Source organism: Manihot esculenta, chromosome 3 (genome assembly GCF_001659605.2).
Source record: "Manihot esculenta cultivar AM560-2 chromosome 3, M.esculenta_v8, whole genome shotgun sequence".
Classification (NCBI taxonomy): Eukaryota; Viridiplantae; Streptophyta; class Magnoliopsida; order Malpighiales; family Euphorbiaceae; genus Manihot; species Manihot esculenta.
In genome coordinates this window covers 32,610,469-32,632,995 of record NC_035163.2, presented here as the reverse complement: position 1 = coordinate 32,632,995, position 22,527 = coordinate 32,610,469, and the positions used below count along the sequence as shown (strand labels likewise).

At 34.1% G+C, this 22,527-nt stretch overlaps 4 protein-coding genes across 15 annotated transcripts; 1 reads left to right on the top strand and 3 right to left on the bottom strand.

The window, feature by feature from the left end:
• Positions 1–368: 368 nt before the first annotated feature.
• LOC110610550 (MATH domain and coiled-coil domain-containing protein At2g42480) lies at positions 369–2,816 on the bottom strand. The gene is made up of 7 exons (XM_021750525.2): positions 2,446–2,816; positions 2,236–2,343; positions 1,971–2,076; positions 1,714–1,880; positions 1,246–1,537; positions 896–1,056; positions 369–779 (listed from the first exon to the last, which is right to left on the bottom strand). Exons 2-7 carry the CDS (start codon positions 2,237–2,239, stop codon positions 601–603), a joined length of 909 nt encoding a protein of 302 aa, XP_021606217.1. The 5' UTR covers positions 2,240–2,343; positions 2,446–2,816; the 3' UTR covers positions 369–600.
• Positions 2,817–2,967: 151 nt separating this feature from the next.
• On the bottom strand, positions 2,968–4,488 carry LOC110610551 (proteasome assembly chaperone 4). 2 transcript variants are annotated; one of them, XM_021750527.2, is made up of 5 exons: positions 4,141–4,488; positions 3,975–4,043; positions 3,816–3,891; positions 3,666–3,730; positions 2,968–3,454 (listed from the first exon to the last, which is right to left on the bottom strand). In XM_021750527.2, exons 1-5 carry the CDS (start codon positions 4,324–4,326, stop codon positions 3,380–3,382), a joined length of 471 nt encoding a protein of 156 aa, XP_021606219.1. In that variant the 5' UTR covers positions 4,327–4,488; the 3' UTR covers positions 2,968–3,379. The 2 variants fall into 2 exon arrangements, with proteins under 2 accessions (XP_021606219.1, XP_043810487.1); XM_043954552.1 differs by having other exon boundaries at positions 3,196–3,454; positions 3,574–3,730.
• Positions 4,489–5,492: 1,004 nt separating this feature from the next.
• On the bottom strand, positions 5,493–10,503 carry LOC110612016 (mediator of RNA polymerase II transcription subunit 21). 9 transcript variants are annotated; one of them, XM_043955290.1, is made up of 7 exons: positions 10,186–10,503; positions 9,431–9,572; positions 8,454–8,575; positions 8,106–8,324; positions 7,295–7,372; positions 6,462–6,513; positions 5,493–5,842 (listed from the first exon to the last, which is right to left on the bottom strand). In XM_043955290.1, exons 4-7 carry the CDS (start codon positions 8,301–8,303, stop codon positions 5,766–5,768), a joined length of 405 nt encoding a protein of 134 aa, XP_043811225.1. In that variant the 5' UTR covers positions 8,304–8,324; positions 8,454–8,575; positions 9,431–9,572; positions 10,186–10,503; the 3' UTR covers positions 5,493–5,765. The 9 variants fall into 9 exon arrangements, with proteins under 9 accessions (XP_043811225.1, XP_021608334.1, XP_021608335.1 ...); XM_021752642.2 differs by having other exon boundaries at positions 8,106–8,320; positions 10,186–10,502; XM_021752643.2 differs by lacking the exon at positions 9,431–9,572.
• A 2,943-nt stretch (positions 10,504–13,446) lies between these two features.
• LOC110611368 (calmodulin-binding transcription activator 1) lies at positions 13,447–21,284 on the top strand. Of its 3 annotated transcripts, XM_021751656.2 has the most exons (13): positions 13,447–13,640; positions 13,771–13,862; positions 14,365–14,484; positions 14,650–14,765; positions 15,518–15,606; positions 16,144–16,189; positions 16,534–16,813; positions 17,037–17,308; positions 17,696–18,079; positions 18,273–18,970; positions 19,285–19,861; positions 20,278–20,586; positions 20,954–21,284. In XM_021751656.2, the coding sequence occupies exons 2-13, from the start codon at positions 13,823–13,825 to the stop codon at positions 20,996–20,998; spliced, it is 2,976 nt and encodes a 991-aa protein (XP_021607348.1). In that variant the 5' UTR covers positions 13,447–13,640; positions 13,771–13,822; the 3' UTR covers positions 20,999–21,284. The 3 variants fall into 3 exon arrangements, with proteins under 3 accessions (XP_021607348.1, XP_021607349.1, XP_043811170.1); XM_021751657.2 differs by lacking the exon at positions 13,447–13,640 and having other exon boundaries at positions 13,844–13,862; positions 14,650–14,788; XM_043955235.1 differs by lacking the exons at positions 13,447–13,640; positions 13,771–13,862; positions 14,365–14,484; positions 15,518–15,606; positions 16,144–16,189 and having other exon boundaries at positions 14,668–14,788.
• The last annotated feature ends 1,243 nt before the right edge of the window (positions 21,285–22,527 follow it).

Here is a 22,527-nt window from a genome sequence, read left to right as displayed (position 1 = left end):
TACTTTCTGTTATGTAATGTTAATTTTCTTATTAGTTTCAAAAACAATTCAATAATAACATAATGTGAGAGAAAAATGTATTGAAAAAAAAAATAGAATTTATTGTTTTAATATATAAACAATATTTTCATATCTTGGTGGATAGACGGGGTATAATATCATTAGATTTTCTAGGGATAGGAAAAAGCTCTATTAACATATTTATCTCCATGATCAACCACCTTCATTATTTTCTTAAATTCTCTTTTGATCATACACTTTTCAATAGTCAGACTCTGAACCTTCAAGTTATGTAAACGCAAGTGGTAACGGATTGATCAAAAGAGAAGAGTATCTGCTCATCCAAAAGATTATTAGAGAGTGCAGAGTGATCTGGTATCTCATTAAATAATTCGTATTACTTCTGTAATGTTATCAGATTCCATTATCATTTATTTAGAAAACATCTTTTAAGTGAAGTTATTATACTTGGGTTTTATCTGAAATCGGCAGCCTAGCGAGCATAGCATAGGTAGCCGGGTTGAGATGTTACACTTACCACTAACCTATCGCTTCTCAATGAAAGAATGAAAAATAAACGTATGCCAACAGTAATCTTGTTTATGAACTCGATGCAAATAGAGCTGCATTATTCTTTACAACTCCAAGCACTTTGACTTCTGCTTCCACAATACATGTGTCATTAACCAGAAGGGTCTTCTTTGATCGATAAAGATAATGGAGTGCAGTGAATCTTGACCATCCTTGTCTTGGGGTTGACTCACTGAACCAGAAATTTTCTGATTTTTAACAAATTCAAAATCATAAAGAGGCTTCAGTAATAAAATTAAGCTTAAACATAGAGCAGTAGCTAGCAAATTGGCAAAGAGATTTAAGTGTCTTTTTTTTTTTTTACCTTTACCAATAATGTGCCTGTCCTTGGCTTGATCCACGAGGCGCAGAGTGACATGTGTGTATATTTTAGAGCTAGGAGGAATAGGTTCCGCCAAAGCTAAATATAGAGAAAGAAAGCAATTTTCTCCAAGTCCTGTCCCCTTAGGATAGAACTCTAACTCCCTGCAACAATAAATAAAGGTAAAAAAATTACCTTAAAGTCGAAAGAAAGAAAGCAATTTCTCAGGTTTGATTACAACCAGATGCAACAGTCATAAAATGTTAAATTTGGATAGATAGCCTATTTTTTTAAAGACATGTTAAGCTTCTCTCCACATGCACTAGCATATCCTTTGAAAACAAAAGACATACCACTGTTGATCTCCAGCAGTGAATATCTTGCGACAACATTTTTCTTTTATCTTGGAAAATTTTTTGATCTTCCATGCTAGCTTGGTATCAGGGAGTTCCTTTGTCATCTTAAAGGACTCTCCTTTGCCAGTTACTGTTTCCTTGCGCACAGAGATCACTTCCGCTCCCAAAACAAAAGTGTTGTTCACAAGGTACCCGTTACTAGCGTCAGAAAATTTAGTGATAGGAATGAATAAATCAGAACCCCATTCAAGCTTTGATTTGTGAAAGCATCTTTCCTTTCCCTGAGCATCTGAGCTTGAAATACAACCAAACTATTAGTTTTTGTTTGGAATAAACTATTTTAAGAAAAGCTTGTTTTGGAGGATTGAAAATGCTAACATCACCAGACACATAAAACTTTGAAGAAATTATTTAGTAAAATGTAAAAATTGATCTCTTTGCAAACTAAAGACTTGGAAAATATGCCTGGGGCTGGGAATATAAAGTCGTGCTGCTTTTCCTGATCAAGCAAATACAGGCAGAAAACTGCATAGACCTCTTCATGCTCAACAGAGTCTGCTAGTGCTAAGTAGAGAGAGATGTGATGCGGCACTTCCTTGCTCTTGTTTCCCCTTGGATATAGAACCAATTTCCTGTCACCAAGAAATGTTCAAGGAATAATGAAGATCCAAAAGATCCAATTATTTCTCCACACAGACTCAAGGGAAACAAAGAGACTGTACCATTTGCAGCCTTTAGCTTCAAAAACTTCTGATTCGTATTTCTCCACTGCATTATTAAATTCTTCATAATCGTGTATTTGGAGAATGTAATAGGGAGGTGGTTCATCTAATACAGAGCATGAATAATAAAATATATTGTCACTTCATAATAACAACTTATCTATACTCATATAAGAAAATTTTGGCCACAAGGAAAATAAAATTTTATTTAAATGTCAGCAATAAAAGCGCTGGAAACCGTAAGAGAAAGAGAGCCAAAGCATACCCATGGTTAGAGATTGACAACAAGAATTTATTGGAGATATGTAAATCTGAAACTCGGGCTCCTATCCGTAAGAAGTGGTAGAAAGTTATGATCCAAAATTTAAAGTAGCTGAGAATACATTAGAAGAAAACAAAAAACAAATTATTGAAGGAATTTTATGATATTTATCTATGAATATGGAATAGAATTCAATTCCCTCCTTGCAGGTACCTTGCTAAATTGAAAAGAAAAGAATAACTTTGAAGGAATGCTTGCAACCTTAGCTGGACCCAAAATAAGAGTTCCAAACAAGAAATACTTATTCCTTGTAAAATCCAGTGCATGATCAGAATAGGTTGAGAGGCAGAAGTAAGTATACCTGCTAATGGCGAACAAGGGAGGAGTTAAAGAAAGAGCTCTAGCAGTAAATATGTGAACCATTCCCTAGTCTAATAATCCATCCTAATACCATATACCCATTGGGAATATCCTATGGCAAAGGAGTACATCTCCCATCACTCTCAAACTTGTATACAAGATAAACCACACTTCAATTATCATAATTTGAAACATTGCAAGCCCCATGCTTCTTTAAAATGGGCAAGAACACCTTTAGTTTTTGGTTTAGAATATTAAGTAAAACTTAAAAAACGAAAAGATTGCCGCGGCAGCCAGTATTAGCTCCAAACTACAGCTTTTAATTGTATGGTCCACATAGCAATATTTTTATTGTCAATAATGCAAGAAGCCATAAATAGAAAAGTAACAAGCTGAAACCATAACAACTTGCACAAGTTACATCATGATTCTCCAGTAAATAGCATTCATATTGCAGCTGCAAGAAAGAACCAAGTACAGGACCGCATGCACCAGCGAACGCATACTGAAAGCTAAAAATGCTAAAATCAAACAACACAGTCAAACATTAACTTCACCCAACAGTGCTAATTAATTCACAACCCTACAAGTGTTGTATTTTTTTATTCTATTATCTACTCTAGAATTATTCAGACCAACAGCAATACCACTGAAGCAGAAAGAAGCTTTATCCATCAAATCTCCCTTTATCAATCTGTCTTTGACTATGCTGTCATACTGTGCAACATGAACCACTGCAAGTAGAGACATCTATTCCATCACATTGCAGAATACTTTCAGCTCTCTGCTATGAAGATAACAATTTTTTTTTTGTATAGCCCAAATAGGTTAGCTTCTCCACTAACTTTTTCTCAGCATTCACCTAATAACACAAAGAAAAGGGAAAAAGAAAAATAAAATAACAGAAATTAAGGTATGCGGAATCATAAAAACACAGATAACAGCTATTATTTTATTTTTGAAAGACAGTGGTTGATTAACTTGATTTCTCAATAGCTCTTCATATGCAGAAATGCTTTCACATGGGTTCCGTCTGTGTGCGTTAGAGAGAGAGAGAGAGAGAGAGAGAGAACCTCAAGCATGGGAGCGTTCTTAGGAATATTACAAGCCAGGATTATATTAAGGCCAGTCTTTAACGCTGTAAATAAACATGAAATAACTCCATCATAAGCAAAAAGGCAGGAATCAATGGCCATAAACTAGTGAAAAATTCACAATCTTACCTAATCGTCGAGCAATGCCAGATCCCGTATTATCAGAAGCTCCTCCAAGTAAACAAGCAACACTCACAGTATTACTCTGCCACAAATTATCAAATACAGAGACGATAACAATGGAAAAAGAAAACAAACGAAACAGTAACAAGACGATTAATAACTTACAGGCCGCGTGGGCGCAGCCGCGTAAAGATGCCCAAATTTAGCAGAGTTGCAGCCAATCCATGCATATATCTACATCCACAGCCAACCAATAAATTAAAAAAAAAAAAAACGAAAGTAAAGAAAAGAAAAATAATGGAGACCGCAATAGTAAAGTAAAGAAGAATACCTGTTTGTGAAGGCGGATGATCTGGAAATGAAGCGTAGTATCGTCGACGATTTCGGTGAAGCAATGGACCTGCAAGCCGCCGGCAGCAACATCGTCCTGTTGTGCGGAAGATGACGGTGAATCTTCTCGTTTAAGATTTCTCGGAGAGCCATTAAACGCATCAAAGCCAAAATTTATACCACTCATTATTAATCACAGTCAATATAAGCTCAATTTGTTGATTTGAATATCAAGAAGAGCACCTTCAGATTTCCGAATTTCCAATATAAGAGAGAGAGAGAGGGTTGCTACTTGAGGCGGGAGTCAAATAGGAAAAAGCACACTGTCGCAACTTTCCCTGGAAGTTAAACTACGAGTCGTTTAACGTATTCCAAGAGGCAATAACACTCGAGTCGACTGCAATAGAATAAGACCTTAGTAATAAGATCTGTTTTTATTTAGACATTAGTAATAAGATCTGTTTTCATTTAGGAAAAATTATTACTTTATTATATAAAAAAATTATTAATTGGTATTAATTTTAAAAAATATATTAAAATATCTTTAATATCCATTAATTTTATTCGTTAAATATTATAAAAAAATAAAATATTTTTAATATAAAATAACTGATAAATAATGAATTTTTGAAACTAAATAGTAATTTTTTATTTAAAAAATAATCTGTAGTATTTATAACCCATATAATGCATATTACACCCGAGACCCAGATCAAGCATGATACCTTGGATACTGCAGTGCGCATACAGAGGTGTACAGGTCAGGCTCCCATCTCTATAATCCATTTGATAGCCTATTGGAATTCAGCAATCAGCATATTTGGATGATCAAGTAGAATTGGTTATAATATCTAATAATATCAATTGCTAACTTGCAAGGGATATGGATAGGTGGTGCAAGTGGTGCTTTATTGCTCAATTTTGCATATGACAGGCCGTCAAGTTATTGCAGGGACACATTCACTCGTCCTCAACAGAAGTTCATTTGCGTTATCATGCCAGTTTCAATTGAAGGATTTAATAGAGTTGCTAGTTTACTTATATATCCTACATGGTAAATTGTATTTAGTTCCTGTTTGGCCGTTTTTTCCATTCCGTTTAAGAAACAATGTGGAGTTGCTAGGAAAAGAGACCTTTCATGGAAATTTCCAAGCAATAAGCTTGATAATTGTGGTTCAAGGGAGGAAGAAGGGTGACAGAGGCTTCAACCTTTTACTGCCTATGCTACTGGACAGGTCGCTTTCGGTTCCTTGAATGGTTAGCACTTTTCATACGACTTTTGTTCATTTTATCCCGAAGCAGAAGACCAAGAATGGGAATAAAAAGATGGAAGATAAAGCAAAACACAGGAGATACTACTGCGAATAGCCAAAGCTTCACTTCTTTGAATTTGTCAAATAATTAATCTGAATATATAAAACATTAATTTATAAAGGGTGCTCTAACATGATTCTACCATGCATATGCCACTTTAACACACCAGACAATCTTATATTTGCTGAAGACACCAATATACAACACGTGCAGATGATACATCCTCGTAATGAAGGGAAAAAACTTTGGATTTCTCCATCTAGGCCATTTATGCCTTTTTCACCTCCCATATTAGGAAATCCAGTGCCATCTTTAATCTGGCTTCTTCAAGTTCAAGCAATTATCTGTTGCTTGGCTAAATAGCTCCTGAACCTGCTTCAATTCTTTCTCTAAAACCACCAAAAACACATCAAGGTTGATGTTAGATTACATCTTAATGGACTATGAATAAAAGTAATAAAGGAAAATGATAAGAGAAAAAAGGAAAATACCAGCACATAAAGTTATTTGTTTCCTGAAGGCTGTCATATAATTTTTAGCTCACTTGGGTATACATAAAATCAGCCTATATCATATGAATCCCCAAGGATACTATCATTTGGTTATTCAGTTATGTCCAATCTCCACTGGCATAAAGGAAGTATATCTTCCCCCCTCTGTTTCATTCCTTCTCTCTCCCTCTCTATTTATCTATCTATCCATCTCTCTCAAATTGGCAAAAGTTTTCTTGTGCTCTTCTCTCTGTATTATGCATGCACTCCACATAGGTCCTAGCTACTGGAGCAAAAACATCTTTTTTATTGCCTATAAATTTATCTCGGTTTGTTTAATGTACCATTAGAAGGAAAGCTTGATATGAGTATCGTTTTCATGAGCAGAAATACCCTGAAAAAGTTCATACAACGAGTAATATAAAGGAAAGACTTGGATACACCTAGTATGTTACACAACCCGATTGATGATTGCCACATATGTATAAAATATAAAAACAAGCTGACGAGGACTTACCTGCAGCTTCCAGTTGCCTTTGGAGTTCTTGGCCTATTGCATCATTTTCAGCCTGGAACATAGATCACAAATAGTAAAATAAACCATTAAAAAAGATAGACTGGAATTTTAGTTAGGGATGTCCAAGGTTATTAAACCTGGACCAGTGAAACGGACCCCAAACTGATACAAATTTGCAACTGAACCAAGTAAGATGCAGAAATATGTGAATCAATTGAACAGACAATCAAACAAATGAACTGGAGTGAACCAGTTGACCTGGTTAGGTCAAATAGTGAATAGAAGCCAAAAACTTTTAAGCATTAGCGAGGGGAAATGAACCCAAGAGGCAAGACCGACATTAGAAATCTTTAAAGTCACATAACTTGATCATTATATAACTTTTTTTTTATTTTTTTTACTTAGTATAATAAATTATATAAAATAATTTTTTTTAATTTTCTATATATAATCAATATATCATAATTATTAAAAAGATAATTATATTTATAGAAAGTTTTATGTATTACTCATAAATATTAAGAAAATATTTAATAATAATATTTAAAATATATGCCTATATATGAAATTTAAAACTATTATTAAAATATTTATAAATATAACATAAAAAATTTGAAATTTGCAAAAATAGAGTTTAATTAATTAGATTTATGTATTTATATTAAGAGGTGTTATATTTAATTAATTTATATATCTTTAATTATTTTTTTAATGACCCACTAGTTAACCCATTGACCTACTAGCTGAACTACTAACCCATCCACTTAGTTACTTCACCAAGTCAACCTCCAGTCCGGATTTAATAACACTGGGCAAAGCAGTTGAGTTCATACTTGCAGTTCTGCAATCCTTTTCAGTTGAGCTTCTTCACCCCCCTCGGCCAATGGAAGAGCTGCCACCAAAGCATCAAACTGAACAGGCAACATCCAGCAGTTAGTTGATTATACTTAGATCACACAATAATAGGAATCATAGATATTGAATATGTAGCTACACATACGAGGATTCGCAGGTCAACTTGTGGTTGAAACTTGAACCAAAACTTTTGTGGTTCTAATATCAAATTTTGTCTCTTCAGATATGTTGTATATGTAACAAGTTGTCATGATATAACAGATACATGGTATTGTTAAGGGAATCTACTTGAATGTGCCAATTTCAGACTTGGCTTTCTAAGGCAATTGAATTTTCCTGAAGTTTTATTCCAAGACTTTGACACCAATGTTCCTCAGAAAGTTTTAGTTGCACTTGCTTTGACCATTCTTGCAGGAACTTACGAATACAGATCTTAATATCTCCTACGTAGAATGTAATGAGGTGATAAGTTTTTGCTGCCCTTTTGTGACTAAATAAGGGTTTAGATTGTGAAAATAATGGGAAAGGCATCCCCTTGCGGCCTTACCCAAGTCTCACAAAATCAACTCTAGAAAGCTACAAGTCATTGTAATTGTTAAAACTAGCAAAAAGAAAAATTATGGGTTTATCCATCATACAAAGAAAAGCTGATTCACCCCCAAAAGATCCCAAATGAATACAACTAAAGGTGAGCCACCCAAGATATGTAGCAGAGGTGTCCAATATTCCAATCCATCAATTAATTTTAAAGTTGAAAACAGTATTCTCTTATGAATGAACATTGGGCACCTGCTTAGCAGCCTTTACAAGCGCAGCACTCATCAATTTAGGTTGCTCCACAAAATCCTCAGTAGGGTTAGCTGGTGGTTCAGGATAATTTGGAGAGAGACGCACTGGAGGAGCATCTCTTTGCAGCGTCCCAATAGTATTAAAAGCAAGTGATGCAATTAAATCGACTTGCTCTTGCAATTGAGAAATTATGTCCATCTCTCATATACTTATACCTGTCTACCAAATGCAAGTAATCAAAGACCTAAGCGCAGCAATTATAATCCCTATCTATATTTCTTATACCCAATCATATTAAAATTGTAAGAAGATGAAAGAACTCATAAACTCTAAGACTAAAGAGCAGACCTGCAAAAGAACTTCAAAATAAAACTCTGCAGTTGCACTTTTTCTGATTGCTTCAAATCACAAACACACAGCACATCATTACATAAATTTATAGTTCCTGGATATGGGTATGAGACACAGTCCTACAGAATTTTTAAACAAAACCCATCAAACAAAGCTGCAAATTCATTGATTTGCAAAAGCAAAATATTCATGCTTCGCAGAAATTGAATCAGTGACCAACAAGCATCAATCGTGACAAATTGAGCTTGCAGCATTAAGCACAAAAGTTTACATGTGCTGGTATTCATTCAGTTGAAGCTTGACAATCTTGACATAAAATGTTTAATTTTTTAATCATATTAAGAACCTAACACTGAAAGAAACACCACCAGTATAAGGCCCATGGTATTGGTACCACCATTTACATGAACTAAAATCTGTAAAACAAAATCCCAATGTAACTCCATGTCAATCAAATGTGAAAAAACCCGATAATATTAGTAGTAGTAATATAACAAAAGACACATAGATCAACAGGAGCCAAATACCTTAGGTGTAATTGGACCGAGCCGAGCTTTTGGAAGTTCAAGCCCGACTTGGAAAAAAATTTTCAGGCTCAATCTCGAGCTCAATTCATTTAAACTTTGTTGAGCTTGAGCTTGATTTCAGTTTGGCTACTATCGATCTCATTTATCACATAAAAGAGCCTAGCTTGAGCTCGGTCCGGTTTAAGGTAGTTTAACATGTTTACGAAAAGAGCTCAAGCTCAGCCCATTATTATGCTCGTTTGGCTCAATAATAAGCTCATCTCAAAGCTTAAGATCGAGCTCAAAGTTGTGAAGCTGAAACTTGAGCTCAAGCTGAAACTTGAGCTCAAGCTCAAGTTTGAGATTAACAAAATCAGATATAAAAGTTCAAATACAAGCAATGTCAATAAAAAGCCCTGTACTGCTGAAGAATAAAAATCAAATTTGCTGCGCTATGAGGAAACTAACTTAAAATATCACTCGATGCAGAAAGAATAAATAAATGTCCACACGAAGCATGCTTGCAGATAAACCACAAAGCTCCAGGAGAAAAGCATCCAATGCCACCAATACAGGATCCACAAAATTGAGTAATGGCAAGTCGGATCAGCTGAAGCGCCACAAGATATGTTCGAAAGCAACATTAAGTTAAACAAAATGTAATCTTGAAATAAAAGGAATAAAAGGTTCATACATTGATAAATTAGTAACAGACCTAGAAACTAATGTGCTGGTCTACATTATCCTTGTGAATGACATTTGATAGGACTTCATTTATCTAACCATAAAATAATTTGGAATGTGGGAATCACTTGAAGTCCATAACCCTTCAAGTGAAAAATTGAGGCACAAATTTCATGGACTTCCCAGCAGTTCCGTAATTTACAAGAGTCTATCATCTATCTGGCCTTATAAATGAAAGACTGAATCCCCTGTAAGGGAGCCATCTGTGCATATTGACCTAACTACGAACAATGAAGTGCACTAAGGTAAGCCCACTGCGCATACCAGTGCAACTAATTACAATTTCTGAAACCAAAGAGCAGGTATTTGTAATTCATTAAACTACAAACAAAATGTTATTATAGCCATAATGGTTAACCTATTTAAATTTTTTTGACACCGTGTTGCAGGAAGCAAATACCCAATTTCTTTTAACAAGAAGACACAAATGATCTGCTAAGAATTAACTTAAAATCAACCAACCGAATAGGAATACTAACCTATCTGCTAACTTGAAATAACGAATGCGTTACACTGCAATGACTGAAGCAGCCAACTCAAGAAGATGTGAACCAAGGCGGTGGGGCGGACTGTGTAGCTGAAACCCTTGATCAATGGCTGAAGCAACCGATTGTGCAGCTGAAAGAAAGAAGCAGAGTACCGTAGCTGAACCAATCGTTGACGGTCAGGGCATGCGCCGGCCAGCTAGGGCTGTAGAGCTGCTCAACACGATAGGGGAAAATGAGACTATGGGGGCGGAGCGCAACTCACTCGAAAACTAGAACCTCCAGAGAAAAACTGTAGCTTTAGAGGAAATTTATATACTCAGTCCATATTAATATTCAATTTATATGTTAGTGTGATATAAAAAATAATACTTAGTAATCCATTTGAATAAATTTTGATTTACTCCCTTAATTTTTAATTCTATTTTTTAAAAAAAATAAATAATTAAAAAAAATAAAAAATTATAAAACGCAGAAAGTATTATTTTTTAAAGGAAACATAATATCAAAACACATTATTTATGTCAAAATATTAATATATTATATTAGAATATTGTCATTTGAATTATAATATATTGTGAATTAGTTTTAATTAAAAGGTATGATTTACATAAAATTATTGATAAATTATCATTTGGTTATTTTTTTAATATCATTTCATTCAAAATATTACTATATATAATACAAATGTGACATATATAATATAATTAACTTAATTATATACAAGTTGGAAAGTATATACACAGTGGGCATTAATAACAATAACATATGTGTGTACATATATCGGTAGAATAAACTGTAACTATATAAACTACAATTAATAAATTAACAATTATTCCTAAAAATTAAACCTTTTTTCAATTGTCTTTCTCCACCGTACTAGACTTTTAAGGCTTGCTTGCCTGAACAATGTGCGATTAGCAATCTGTCAATAACTTATTGAAGCTTAATATTTGATCATTGGGTTTAAGCAAATGCAGAGATTTGTATTTTGGAATTTGATTATGGTTAAGAGTTGTTGATCCTTTCTTTCTCCATAGGATTCGTCTTTGAAGCCAAGCCAACAGCACAATGAGGCACTTGGCTGACAAGTATTAAGATGTCCAACTCGTTGAAGGGTGCACTCATGCATTAAGATTTTGGATTTTTATGATTTGGTCCTCTTGCATTGTAAGGGCCTAGGAGGTTGATTGATGGCTTGAATATGTGACGTCCAGATCACAATGGAGTAATCTTGCTGTTGTACCAAAGCAAGCGCAGCCAACTTTTGACATGAAACACTTTTTTTTTAATTAGGAAAACAATTTTTTTTATGTGAATAATAATTTTAAAAAATTTAATAAAGAGAAAAAAGAAATAAAGAAGAAGATGATAAAAAAAAATATCGCATCAGGATTACATTGATACATTTAGTGGCCACTGCTCTTATTGGTTGTTATTCAGCGGGACTCTGCTGCGTCTCTCGTCTTTATTATTGCTGTTGTCGATGGTTTATTTTGATTCGAGAGTTTTTCTTTTACTTGTTTGTTCGTTGCATGTTGTCTTTTACTTGTTTGTGTCTCTTATATTGATAAATTTTTACTCTATTTTGTTTTAATTATTGTTTGGACTGTAGAGTGCTATGACTTCTCGGTGCTCGCGCTACTAGATAATGTTTTCACAAAGTGACTAGGACTGTTTGTTGGTTTGATTTATTTTATTTATGATATTCTAAGATGCAGAAAATAAGATTTACAGTGGTTGTATAAGTTTAACCGGAGAAGAAGACCTTCCTCACCATTTATTCATTTTCTTTTTGTTCGCGAGTAACGTCTAATTGTCTCTCTATAATAATGTCACCTGTCTCTGCGTCTGTACGTATGAATGTGTTATAACTTCTCTCCATACCAGATGACCATTTAATTCATCCCGGCGTGCATGCGAGCAAGACTGCAAAGTGACTGAATTTGTCCTCCCTATCTCCTGTCACGTCACCAGGCTAAGTTTCTTGATAATGGGCCTGCGCACGTGCCTGGTCCAGCCCATTTTATATTAACAGATTGGGACACTCCGTACTCATCAATTTGTACATAATTTTTTAGATTGATTTAATTTTTTTAAATTAATTTTATTTATTTGTATGTATTTGATTGATTTTGTCTAAAAAATTTTTATATATAATTTTATAAACCTTATTTAAATGCAATATATCCATCATTAATAAAAAATTTATAATAATTCTAATGAGCGGACTTCTCTCTATTCTAATTTGAAATTAAGATAAATTTTTAAAATTTTTAAAAATTTGGTCACAAAATAATTAAGTACAAGTAGCCTTTTTATTCTCCCAATTAGTTTGTATGTATGATTGTGTGACTATTTAAATTATTTACTTTTTAATGATGAATTCTTTGGTTGCTTATATTAATGGATAAATATCACTAATTAATTGTATCATTATTTTTTTTTTCAGATTATTGAAACATCATGAATTTTATTGCATCTCCTCTTCTTATATGGCGTTTGTACTTTTGGAGTCTCAAACTTATTTTCTCTTGGTGATTTGGATGATTGTGGTAGGTTTGTATAATATGCTCTGTTTCAAATTTCTACTTCTTATTTGTATTAATTATGATGTCATATGAGTCTTAACTTTTACATATTTTTAAATTTGTTTGTGATTTATTTTTTTGGAACATGCAATGAGCTTGTTTATTTTTTTTCTTTGACTATAATTGTCTCTAGTAATTCTTGACAATACAAATTTAAGATTAGCTATAAATTAAATAGTAGATTTTAGCGATTTGAATATGAATTTTCTATTTATTCATTTGGTTCGTTGCCTTTTTAATGCAATAATGTTTTTATGGTAAAAAAAACCCTCTATGATTCTCCGTGCATGTAATTAAGAGGAATGGTAACTCATAATTGTTTGTCACCTTACGCAAAATGAATAAATACTTTATATTTGGTAATGAAAGCGAAGGATAGACATTAAACCTAAATTAAAGGATGAATGAATGACTCCGGTGACGCAAGCCACGGGAACTATCCGTATAAATTCATGTACAAAGGACTGCTTCTTTATATATATCTGTCCATCCATATAAAATAGGAGTATATATTTTACGGAGGGCCTACTTTATTATAAAATAAAACGGAAAAAAAAAATCGTAAAGTAAAAATCCACTGTATTCCGAAAATGCCACGTAAGCAATGGCCCCACCTACAGGCACATATATCGCGTTCTCTCTCTCTGATGAATGGATAGAGTATGGACACAAACCCATCAGATATTGACTTTTTGGTTGCATAACCTCTCTCTCCTCGACTCTTCCTCCTTAATGTTTCTTAAAAGAAAAAAAATTCCGTGACTTTCACACGCTCTCCTCCTCTCTCGTTTCCTGTTCGAAGCTTCGTCTCTCAACCTTCAGCACCAGCTCATACAATACAATTTTTTCTGCGCTTAGGTTATTTGATTTTTAAAATCTTTCAATTCTCTCTATGTATTTTCTTATGTTCTGCTGTAATTTTTCTTCATTTCACCTATGCGATAGCTTAGTGTATTTAGAACTTTTATATTGCTTTTATTTTATGCAGGTTTATCCAGTTTTCATAGGAGATTGGCTCATGAATTCTAGGGTTTATATCAATGGCTGAGACTAGAAGATACTTTCCCAATCAACCACTTGGTTAGCCCCCTCCCCCCTTTTTGTTGCTGCTTTTTAGTCTTCCTGTTGTTTTCTTGGTCATATATATATGAGTATCAACCTCGGCCTCTCTCTGATTGTGATACTTTTTATATGGCGCTTTTCTCATCAACATTTTTGTACGTTACTTCGAAATATCTGAATGTTAAATATTTTCAGGGGCTTTTGCGTGCATGAACTTAGCCTTATAAACAAGATAATTGATCATCAACAGCGAAGGGCTCATTTCTGAGTCAAATTTCTTTGAACGTCTCTAAACATTGAATTTAACTTAGCTTATTTAATTGCATTGGATATTTTACGATGAAAAGTTAAAACTATCTTTTGATCAGTTGGCATGGTTGATTTTTTTGCATTGTTTAAGGATTAAATGTTATTGTCACTAAATGTTTCTTTTGAAAATCAGTTGAATTCTTCCTTCCTGTTCTCGAGTTTTTGAATCTTGATATCTTCAACAATGTGTGCATTTCTTGAAATTTGGCAGACTTGGAGCAGATATTGGAGGAAGCAAAACACCGTTGGCTTCGTCCGAATGAAATCTTGGAAATACTTCGTAACTATCAGAGGTTTAAATTGACTCCAGAGCCACCCATTCAGCCTTCAGGTTTTCATTTGCTTCTTATGCAATTCTTGTTTGATTATTTGGCAGATATCTTTTTTTGTGACTTTTAAATCAAAAGTTGTAGATAAATATGTTACTTGGGCTGTCATGCAATGCTCTGGAAGTGTGTCAACTGTCAGCTTATACTAAATTCTATTTGTTTTTCAGCTGGTTCTTTGTTTCTATTTGATCGAAAAGCACTTCGATATTTTCGTAAAGATGGTCATCGATGGAGGAAGAAAAAGGATGGAAAAACTGTTAGAGAAGCTCATGAAAAGTTGAAGGTGTGCAGTTCAATTTATTATTTGTAAGTTCACTTTTTTTTTTGGTCAGTCCAAGTCCTAACTGGTGCAGTTCAAGAGTCTTATGGGCATTAATTCCCATAGTTCAAGAATCTATCTTTAGTCTGCTTAGCTTTTATGGTTATTTGATTCTTTTCTATACTTCTTGATGCTAAAATGGTTTAATGGACGAAATACTTTTATTCCAGTATGACCATGCAATAATATGTGCTGAGAATTGAGAGAACAGATTTACTATGTTTTGCATAAAACTAATTTGATATTTGAATATTAACATTTTTCAGCACGCTCCAAGAATCTACTTATTACTGAGCATAATGGATTATTGAATTTTACCAACTTCTGTAGGATTGACTTCCTTGAGTGAGATTGAGTTTTTATCAACTTGTCTTGAATTAAATTATGTAAAGGGTTTATCAAAAGGGTTGTCAGCAGTCAGAAACTCAGTATATTAATAGCCATCTGACTGTAATGTCTTTTCTGAAGAAGGTATATCCCTTATGTTATGAGGGCATAATCATGGTTACATCTTTTGAGTCTGTTTGTATGTAGTGCTAAGAGACCTGCAGTTGAAGATGTTTCTGTCAAGTTCCTCTCAAATTGCTTGGAAAAATTTCACTCTTTTACTTTTTGATTCTATAATGTTTCCTCACTGCAGCTTGATAAAGCTGTATAGTGGTTTTGGTATTATAAGCTGTCTTAGGCAGTTTAATTACTCATTATCGGTTATGTAGGCTGGCAGTGTGGATGTTCTTCATTGTTATTATGCCCATGGGGAGGACAATGACAGCTTTCAGCGGAGATGTTATTGGATGCTTGACGGGTGAGTGTCACTGTTGGAACTACTGATTTGAGAAGTCGTGAGCTTGTTTGGGTATGAAAGAATGCCGTAAATTTTATGGAGTTAATTACACGCTCAATATTTTTAGTATGTTTTATATAATTTGTCAAGCTTAAGCCTAACTACATGACTACATCAAATTTGATAGAATGAATTCTAAACTAACTAGCCTACACAAGTAGTGCTGGTATAATTTTAAAATGATTTCTACATGTATTGCATAAGGTGCCAAACATGAAAATTTGTTTGCTTGAAAATTGATTTGATTAGCAAATTAATTCCATATTTATGTGATTGAAAAACAACATAAATTTAGCTTTTGAATTGCTCATATTATGTACCACATGTAATATATAGCATGGAAAATACTCGAGAGTCCGGCAATTGCAGGACTGTTGTCTTAAGGATTTTGCTACAAGCACTTCCTGCTAACGTTTGCATTGTATTCTCATGTATGTTATTTTTCTTATTATCTTATATAAATTCAAGGTTAAAATTTTGTACATTTCTGTATTTCAGGAAATTAGAGCATATTGTCCTTGTGCACTACAGAGAAGTAAAGGAGGTATTTCTTGCAATGACCTACGTTCTTCATCTCTCTGTTTTTCTGTTTCTGTATTTCTGTGTTGATGTGTATGCATTATACGTTATTTTGGTGCATGAAGATTGTGTGACAATATGCTTTGTAGAATTTTAAAATCAAATCTCTGATCTTTTGAATGGTAAGCTAATAAATTGTTCTTGCATTTTCTTTTTGCTCCATTTTGTGTGGCCTTACTGTGGCAACGAGTATTTGATCTAAGGACTTGAGATTTCTTCAAACTTTGATCTAGTAATATGAATTCACCATAATGCTTACTATAACATGCCTTAATGTTCCTTTGATCTTTACTCTTTTTGTTGATGCAGGGATACAGGTCTGGTGTATCTCATTTGCTAGCTGATCGAGGTACCCAGGTTGAAAGCCCTCAACCCATTTCTGCTCCTTCCATTGCACAAACATCCTCACCTGCTTTTACAGCTCAAATGTCTTTTGCATCAAATCCAAATGAAATTGAGCGGAATGGCCAAACATTGTCTTCAGAGTTTGAGGATGTTGATTCCAGAGATAATGTAGGAGCTTGTCTCACAGAACAAAAGATTGGTTCTGTGTCACATAATGCTTCTTTACTTGCAGCTGAAGTTGAAGGTAAGCTATTCAGCTAAGTTGTTTTATTCTTAAGCAACTTCTGTCATATAGATTAATCAGGTTCACATTATTCTTGCCCTTCAGGCTTTGGCCTTTGAAGGTAATATAAAAGGTTAATGTCATCATACATTCCAATGGTTTGTGTTTTTCACTTCTCATTTGATGTGTTTCCCAAAGTAGTTTTTGGATATTAAAATGCAATGAAGTTTCTGCAAATTTTCAGGATTCACTATGTTATCAACAAATGGAGTGAAATTTGATCACAGCACTGAATCATCTTTGTGGGCTGAAATTCCTGGCTCCAGCAAGAATGCATATCATGTTCATGACCAGAAATTTTACGTTGGACAACCTAGAGGAGCTGATGTTATTACTCGTAAATTGACATATTCTAGAATAGACAGTGATGTTCCAGATTCTGTTGCTACTGGAGACAGATTGATCAATGATGTAGATGACCAAGCACAAGCAGCAATTCCTCAGAGATCAATTCAGGTCTTTTATCTGCATTCTGCATTTGTATCTTTCTCTTTGTTGATTGTATTTTCTTTGTTAAGATCATGCTAAATATGTGTTCCTTAGCCTTGGATCATAATTTCTTTTTGAGAATATTAACAGCAGTCCAATAGAAATATACATAAAATTTACTTGAAATGGATGAGTAGTATTGGTTTCATGTTCTGCATTTTGCTTCTCTGTCTACTGCAGACGGCAATTTCTGTTTTTAGTAATGGGTACTTGTTCCCCATTGTCTAAAGTGAAATTCGTGAGCATAAAGTTCTAAAACCAACTTATTGCATCTTGTCTTGTATGTACATTGTTTGATGCTTCCCATGATGAAGAGGCAGCAAGTAATACTTGTATTATACTTTGGTCTTGCAGGAACATGATTTTAAGTTGGTTCCTAATTCCCAGTTCCATGATCATTCTGGCTCTCAAACAGCTGCTTCTATTGCACAAGTGGATAACAAACCCAAAGATGGTGGTGCAAGTACTAATGAATTAGGAGAGCTAAAAAAACTTGACAGTTTTGGAAGATGGATGGACAAAGAAATTGGTGGAGATTGTGATGATTCTTTGATGGCCTCGGACTCTGGCAATTATTGGAATACGTTGGGTACTGAGAATGAAGATAAGGAAGTATCTAGTTTGTCACACCATATGCAGTTAGATATTGAATCATTGGGTCCTTCTCTTTCCCAGGAACAGTTATTTAGCATTCGAGATTTCTCTCCAGACTGGGCTTATTCTGGTGTTGAAACGAAGGTATGTGCACTTGGCCCTGGAACCCAACCCTTCTTCTTCTTCTTTTTCTCCTATCTTCTTTCTTCTCTCTCTCTCTCTCTCTTGTTAGTTTTTGGGGGATGGGCTAAACTTTTTTTTAACTACTGCATGAAGTTACTTTGCAATTTTGATAAATAAATGGCACTGATTTTTGATGGTTATTCCCTTTTTCCAGGTTCTAATCGTTGGTACATTTTTAGGGAGCAAGAAGTTTTCTAGTGAAACAAAATGGGGCTGTATGTTTGGTGAAATTGAAGTTTCTGCTGAAGTTCTCACAGATAATGTTATCAGATGTCAGGCCCCTCTTCATGCTACTGGGCAGGTCCCATTCTATGTTACCTGTCGTAACAGATTAGCTTGCAGTGAGGTGAGGGAATTCGAATATCGTGAAAATGCATCAAGAGTTGCATCCATATCTAACAGCAGTTTGCAAGAGGAAGAACAGCGCTTCCTAGTGCGTCTAGCAAAGTTGCTGCATTTGGGGCTGGAGAAGAAATGGCTGAATTGCTCCATTGAAAGATGCAGCAAATGTAAAATAAGAAGTACCTTATATTCAATGAGAAATAATATCGATAATGAATTGGCAAGGGCCAAGGAGAGTTGGATGGTCTCTGAAGTTAATTTCACAGATGCTAGGGATAAATTTATCCAAAGTTTGCTAAGTGACAAGCTTTTTGAGTGGTTGGTCTGTAAAGTTCATGGAGAGGGTAAAGGACCAGATATGTTGGATGGTGAAGGCCAAGGAGTTATACACTTGACTGCTGGTCTTGGTTATCAATGGGCCATGGGCCTTATAGTTGCTGCCAGTAACAATCCCAATTTCAGGGATGCACAAGGAAGAACAGGACTCCACTGGGCATCATATTTTGGGAGGTCAGACCTGCTATTCTGAATCATTTTTTCTTTTCATATTTAAGATTGTGTAATTCCTTAGTTGTTTGCTTTATTATTACCTTATTGCATTATGATCTATGGCTTCCTTGCTCTTAGAAAATTGTAGTCCTCAACCTTGCTATATTCTGTTATAATTTCTTCTTTCAGTCTGTGAATTCTATCATGGGAATTTCCTTAACTCTATATTCTTTTGGATCTTAGCAGTTTTATTTTGATTTAAATGCTTAGTGAGTGCTTGAGTGTGTATATAAAGTTTTACTATCTTATTCATGTTTCTGCTCTCTTTCCCTCAGAGAAGAAACAGTCATCGAACTGGTTAGATTGGGTGTGGATCCAACTCTTGTTGATGATCCAACCTCAGCATTTCCTGGAGGACAAACTGCGGCTGATTTAGCATCAAGCCAAGGACATAAAGGAATAGCTGGGTTCTTGGCTGAAGCATTTTTAACTAGTCACCTTTCTTCATTAAATATCAAAGAAAATATAACAGATACTATTGATGCAACCATTGCAGCAGAAAAGCCAACTGAAGCTGCAGCCCAAGTTGCCTTTCCATTGGATGGCGGAGCAGATGATGGGTTTTCCTTGAAAGGAACTCTTGCTGCTGTCAGAAAATCAACTCTTGCAGCAGCTCTTATTCAAGCTGCCTACCGGTCTTCTTCATTCCGATATAGACAATTTCCTAAGAGCAATGATGATTCTGAAGTTTCACTTGACCTAGCTGCTCTTGGTCCTTTGAACAAATATCAACGGAGGAGTGATTTTGAAGATTATTTGCATTCTGCAGCTGCAAGGATCCAACAAAAGTATCGTGGCTGGAAGGGAAGAAAAGAATTTTTGAAGATACGTAATCGAATTGTAAAAATTCAGGTACTGAAACATATATGGTAGTATCTTGACTCATAAAATTTGTGATTTTAAAATACTCTCTTCAATATGAATCACACTGGTTTATGTATTGAATCATGATTTAACTGAGTTGGCAAAATCAATTTTATCTAGACCTTTCCCATAGTTTCTTTTTCCCCACCTTCTTATTTTCTTTTCTTATACTTTTCTCATCTCACCCCTTGACATCAAATGTTGAAATAAAGTCCTTATTGTGCCTATCCTCTTGGATGAGAATTGAGGAAATCCATAATTGTTCAAAGTACAATTGTCTGCAGTCAGTCATTTCTAAGAAGATTAGGACTTTTTGCTTTTTTTTTTTTTTTTTTTTTTTTTGAGTTAGGTAAATCCTTATGAATTACAGGCAAATACTTACGCAGTCTGCTCTTTTCTGTCAGGCTCATGTGAGGGGACGTCAAGTACGCAGGCAGTATAAAAAGGTTATTTGGTCTGTTAGTATTGTTGAAAAAGCAATACTGCGATGGAGGCGAAAAAGATCTGGCTTGCGAGGATTTCGGTTGGAAAAGCTATGTGGAGATGTGATTCAGGGGACTGAAAAAACTGATGAGTATGAGTTTCTGAGGATTGGCCGCAAACAGAAATTTGCTGGAGTTGAAAAAGCGTTGGCAAGAGTCAAGTCCATGGTCCGAGACCCTGTAGCACGTGACCAGTACATGAGGCTAGTTACAAAATCTGAGAATCTCAAGGTAATTTATTAGCTTTTGTGTCTGCATTATTAAACGAAATGTAGCTGGGTAATTAGTTGACATAATCAGTCATATCTTTATCTTGTATCCGATTTATAATGTTGTAAGCTTTATCCCATTTATTGAAAAGGGAACATTTTTTATATAACTGACGCCATTTCCCATCACTTGGAATTCTCGTCATAATTTTTCTCTAGTTTACAACATTATTTGACATATGTGAGGAATTCTGAATCAACTCTCTGTAATGTGCACAATCACGCATGCACCACTCTTCTTATTGCATTTTGATCATCCCTATTTGGTTTTCCTAAGTTCTGTTTTAAATTCACTGCTGACTGTTGTATAATACTCGTATGTTCAACAGATGAATAATGGAGAGATTAATGTATCACCGCAAGATTTAAGTTGACAGTATGAGGAGAATAGAGAGGGATTGCATGCATTCATGGCTTTGATCAGTCATTCTGTAAATTTGATGTGAATGTTAGATGGAATCAGCAGGTCTGCTGTTCATCGGGCTTGCTAATTGTTGTTTTATATCAGCTAACATGTTATGTCAGGTTTTGTAGTGACCAAGTTGGAGGCAGGATAATAGGAAATTGGAATGTTTACATGTGATATTCCTTTTAAAACGCTAGTTAATTTGTAGCTGGCATAGAGTAATGGAATGAAAAAGGAATGGTTCTTGATCAAAACAGGGTATCTTTGACTTTCATTCTTCTATAATTGCTCTTCCCAGAGTACTTTGCTCAATTTCAGTTAATCAAGTGACAGTTATTGAAAATTCCATCTTACCATTGTTCTGATTGGGTAGCAGTCTGTGATCTGCAGTTACAGTGCTAATGCTGAAAAATATGAAAGGTTATTGGAAGACGAATTAATTGGTGAAGTTCATCTACTACGGGTGGTTTTGATTTGCTATAGTCATCTAAATCATTTACTTGAATGGGAAATTGCGTTGTCACTGTCAATGATCAAGCGGAGAGATTTTATAGAAAGAGACGGTGAAGAATTATTTTATATTATATATTTTTGCACAAGAAATGAAGAGACGGTGCCCTAATCCTGAACTATTTTCGTCTCGTTTTAAAGATATTTAAGAAAATTTAGTAACTGATGAAACTTAGAATGATAAATTAAGTAGAATGTACATATTTATTTATATATGTATATACATTTTCTAAAACTGAAACAATACTCGAAAACCAAGCGGAGAGATTACTCACTACATTGACGCTTGGCCTGGTTATGACCAAAATAGGGGTTGCCTTTCAACTTTACTTCTGATTTCAACTCAATGTAATGGTGAATCGGTTTAACGCGGAAAGGGATCCAAGGAAAATAATTTTTTTCTTTTAAAAGAATGAAATAAATTACTAGCCTTTTTTTAATTAGAGATTTTATTTTTTCTACCCATACAGAGAAATATCATCTATCTATTTGATCAATCTTTTCTTCCTCTTATCTATTAGGCGATGTAGGGAGTGAAAAGAATTTGAATATCAATTTCTTTATCTATTTTAATATTAACTATTATTATAGTGCCATATCTTAGTTGTAAATAATAATAATAATAACATCAAACTCTCAATGAGTGCTTCTATTTAAATCTTAAACTTCAATTTAATTCAATTAATTTACTAAATAAATCAAGTTTGACCTAATTATAAAATTTATTGAATATATTTAATTTTTTAAAATTTGAGAATCCATTTATTTATAGATTCACAAGTTAATTTATATTATTTATTTAATTAAAATTTAATTTTTATTTAATTTAAAATTTATTATTTTTAAAGTATAATTTATTAGAGTTATAAATAAATCAAACTATTTATAATTATTTAAAACTGTTTTGATTATTTTAAAATAAAATAAATTTTAATTTATTGATATTGAAAAAATTTCGAAATTTGGATGCGCTTTATTTGCACCCGA

Excerpts from the sequence above, each read along its gene's own strand:
- LOC110611368 (XM_021751656.2), top strand. The coding sequence starts at position 13,823 with ATGGCTGAGACTAGAAGATACTTTCCCAATCAACCACTTG. Across the intron at positions 16,190-16,533 it reads ACTACAGAGAAGTAAAGGAG|GGATACAGGTCTGGTGTATC; the intron begins GTATTTCTTGCA and ends TTGTTGATGCAG. Across the intron at positions 17,309-17,695 it reads TTCCTCAGAGATCAATTCAG|GAACATGATTTTAAGTTGGT; the intron begins GTCTTTTATCTG and ends TTGGTCTTGCAG.
- LOC110610551 (XM_043954552.1), bottom strand. The coding sequence starts at position 4,326 with ATGAGTGGTATAAATTTTGGCTTTGATGCGTTTAATGGCTCTCCGAGA. Across the intron at positions 3,892-3,974 it reads CGGCTGCGCCCACGCGGCCT|AGTAATACTGTGAGTGTTGC; the intron begins GTAAGTTATTAA and ends AATTTGTGGCAG. Across the intron at positions 3,731-3,815 it reads TGGCATTGCTCGACGATTAG|CGTTAAAGACTGGCCTTAAT; the intron begins GTAAGATTGTGA and ends GTTTATTTACAG.
- LOC110610550 (XM_021750525.2), bottom strand. Across the intron at positions 1,057-1,245 it reads ACTGCTGGAGATCAACAGTG|GGAGTTAGAGTTCTATCCTA; the intron begins GTATGTCTTTTG and ends TTATTGTTGCAG. Across the intron at positions 780-895 it reads CAGGCACATTATTGGTAAAG|AAAATTTCTGGTTCAGTGAG; the intron begins GTAAAAAAAAAA and ends GTTAAAAATCAG.
- LOC110612016 (XM_043955290.1), bottom strand. The coding sequence starts at position 8,303 with ATGGACATAATTTCTCAATTGCAAGAGCAAGTCGATTTAATTGCATCA. Across the intron at positions 7,373-8,105 it reads TTGTAAAGGCTGCTAAGCAG|TTTGATGCTTTGGTGGCAGC; the intron begins GTGCCCAATGTT and ends TTGCCTGTTCAG. Across the intron at positions 5,843-6,461 it reads AAGGCAACTGGAAGCTGCAG|AGAAAGAATTGAAGCAGGTT; the intron begins GTAAGTCCTCGT and ends TGGTGGTTTTAG.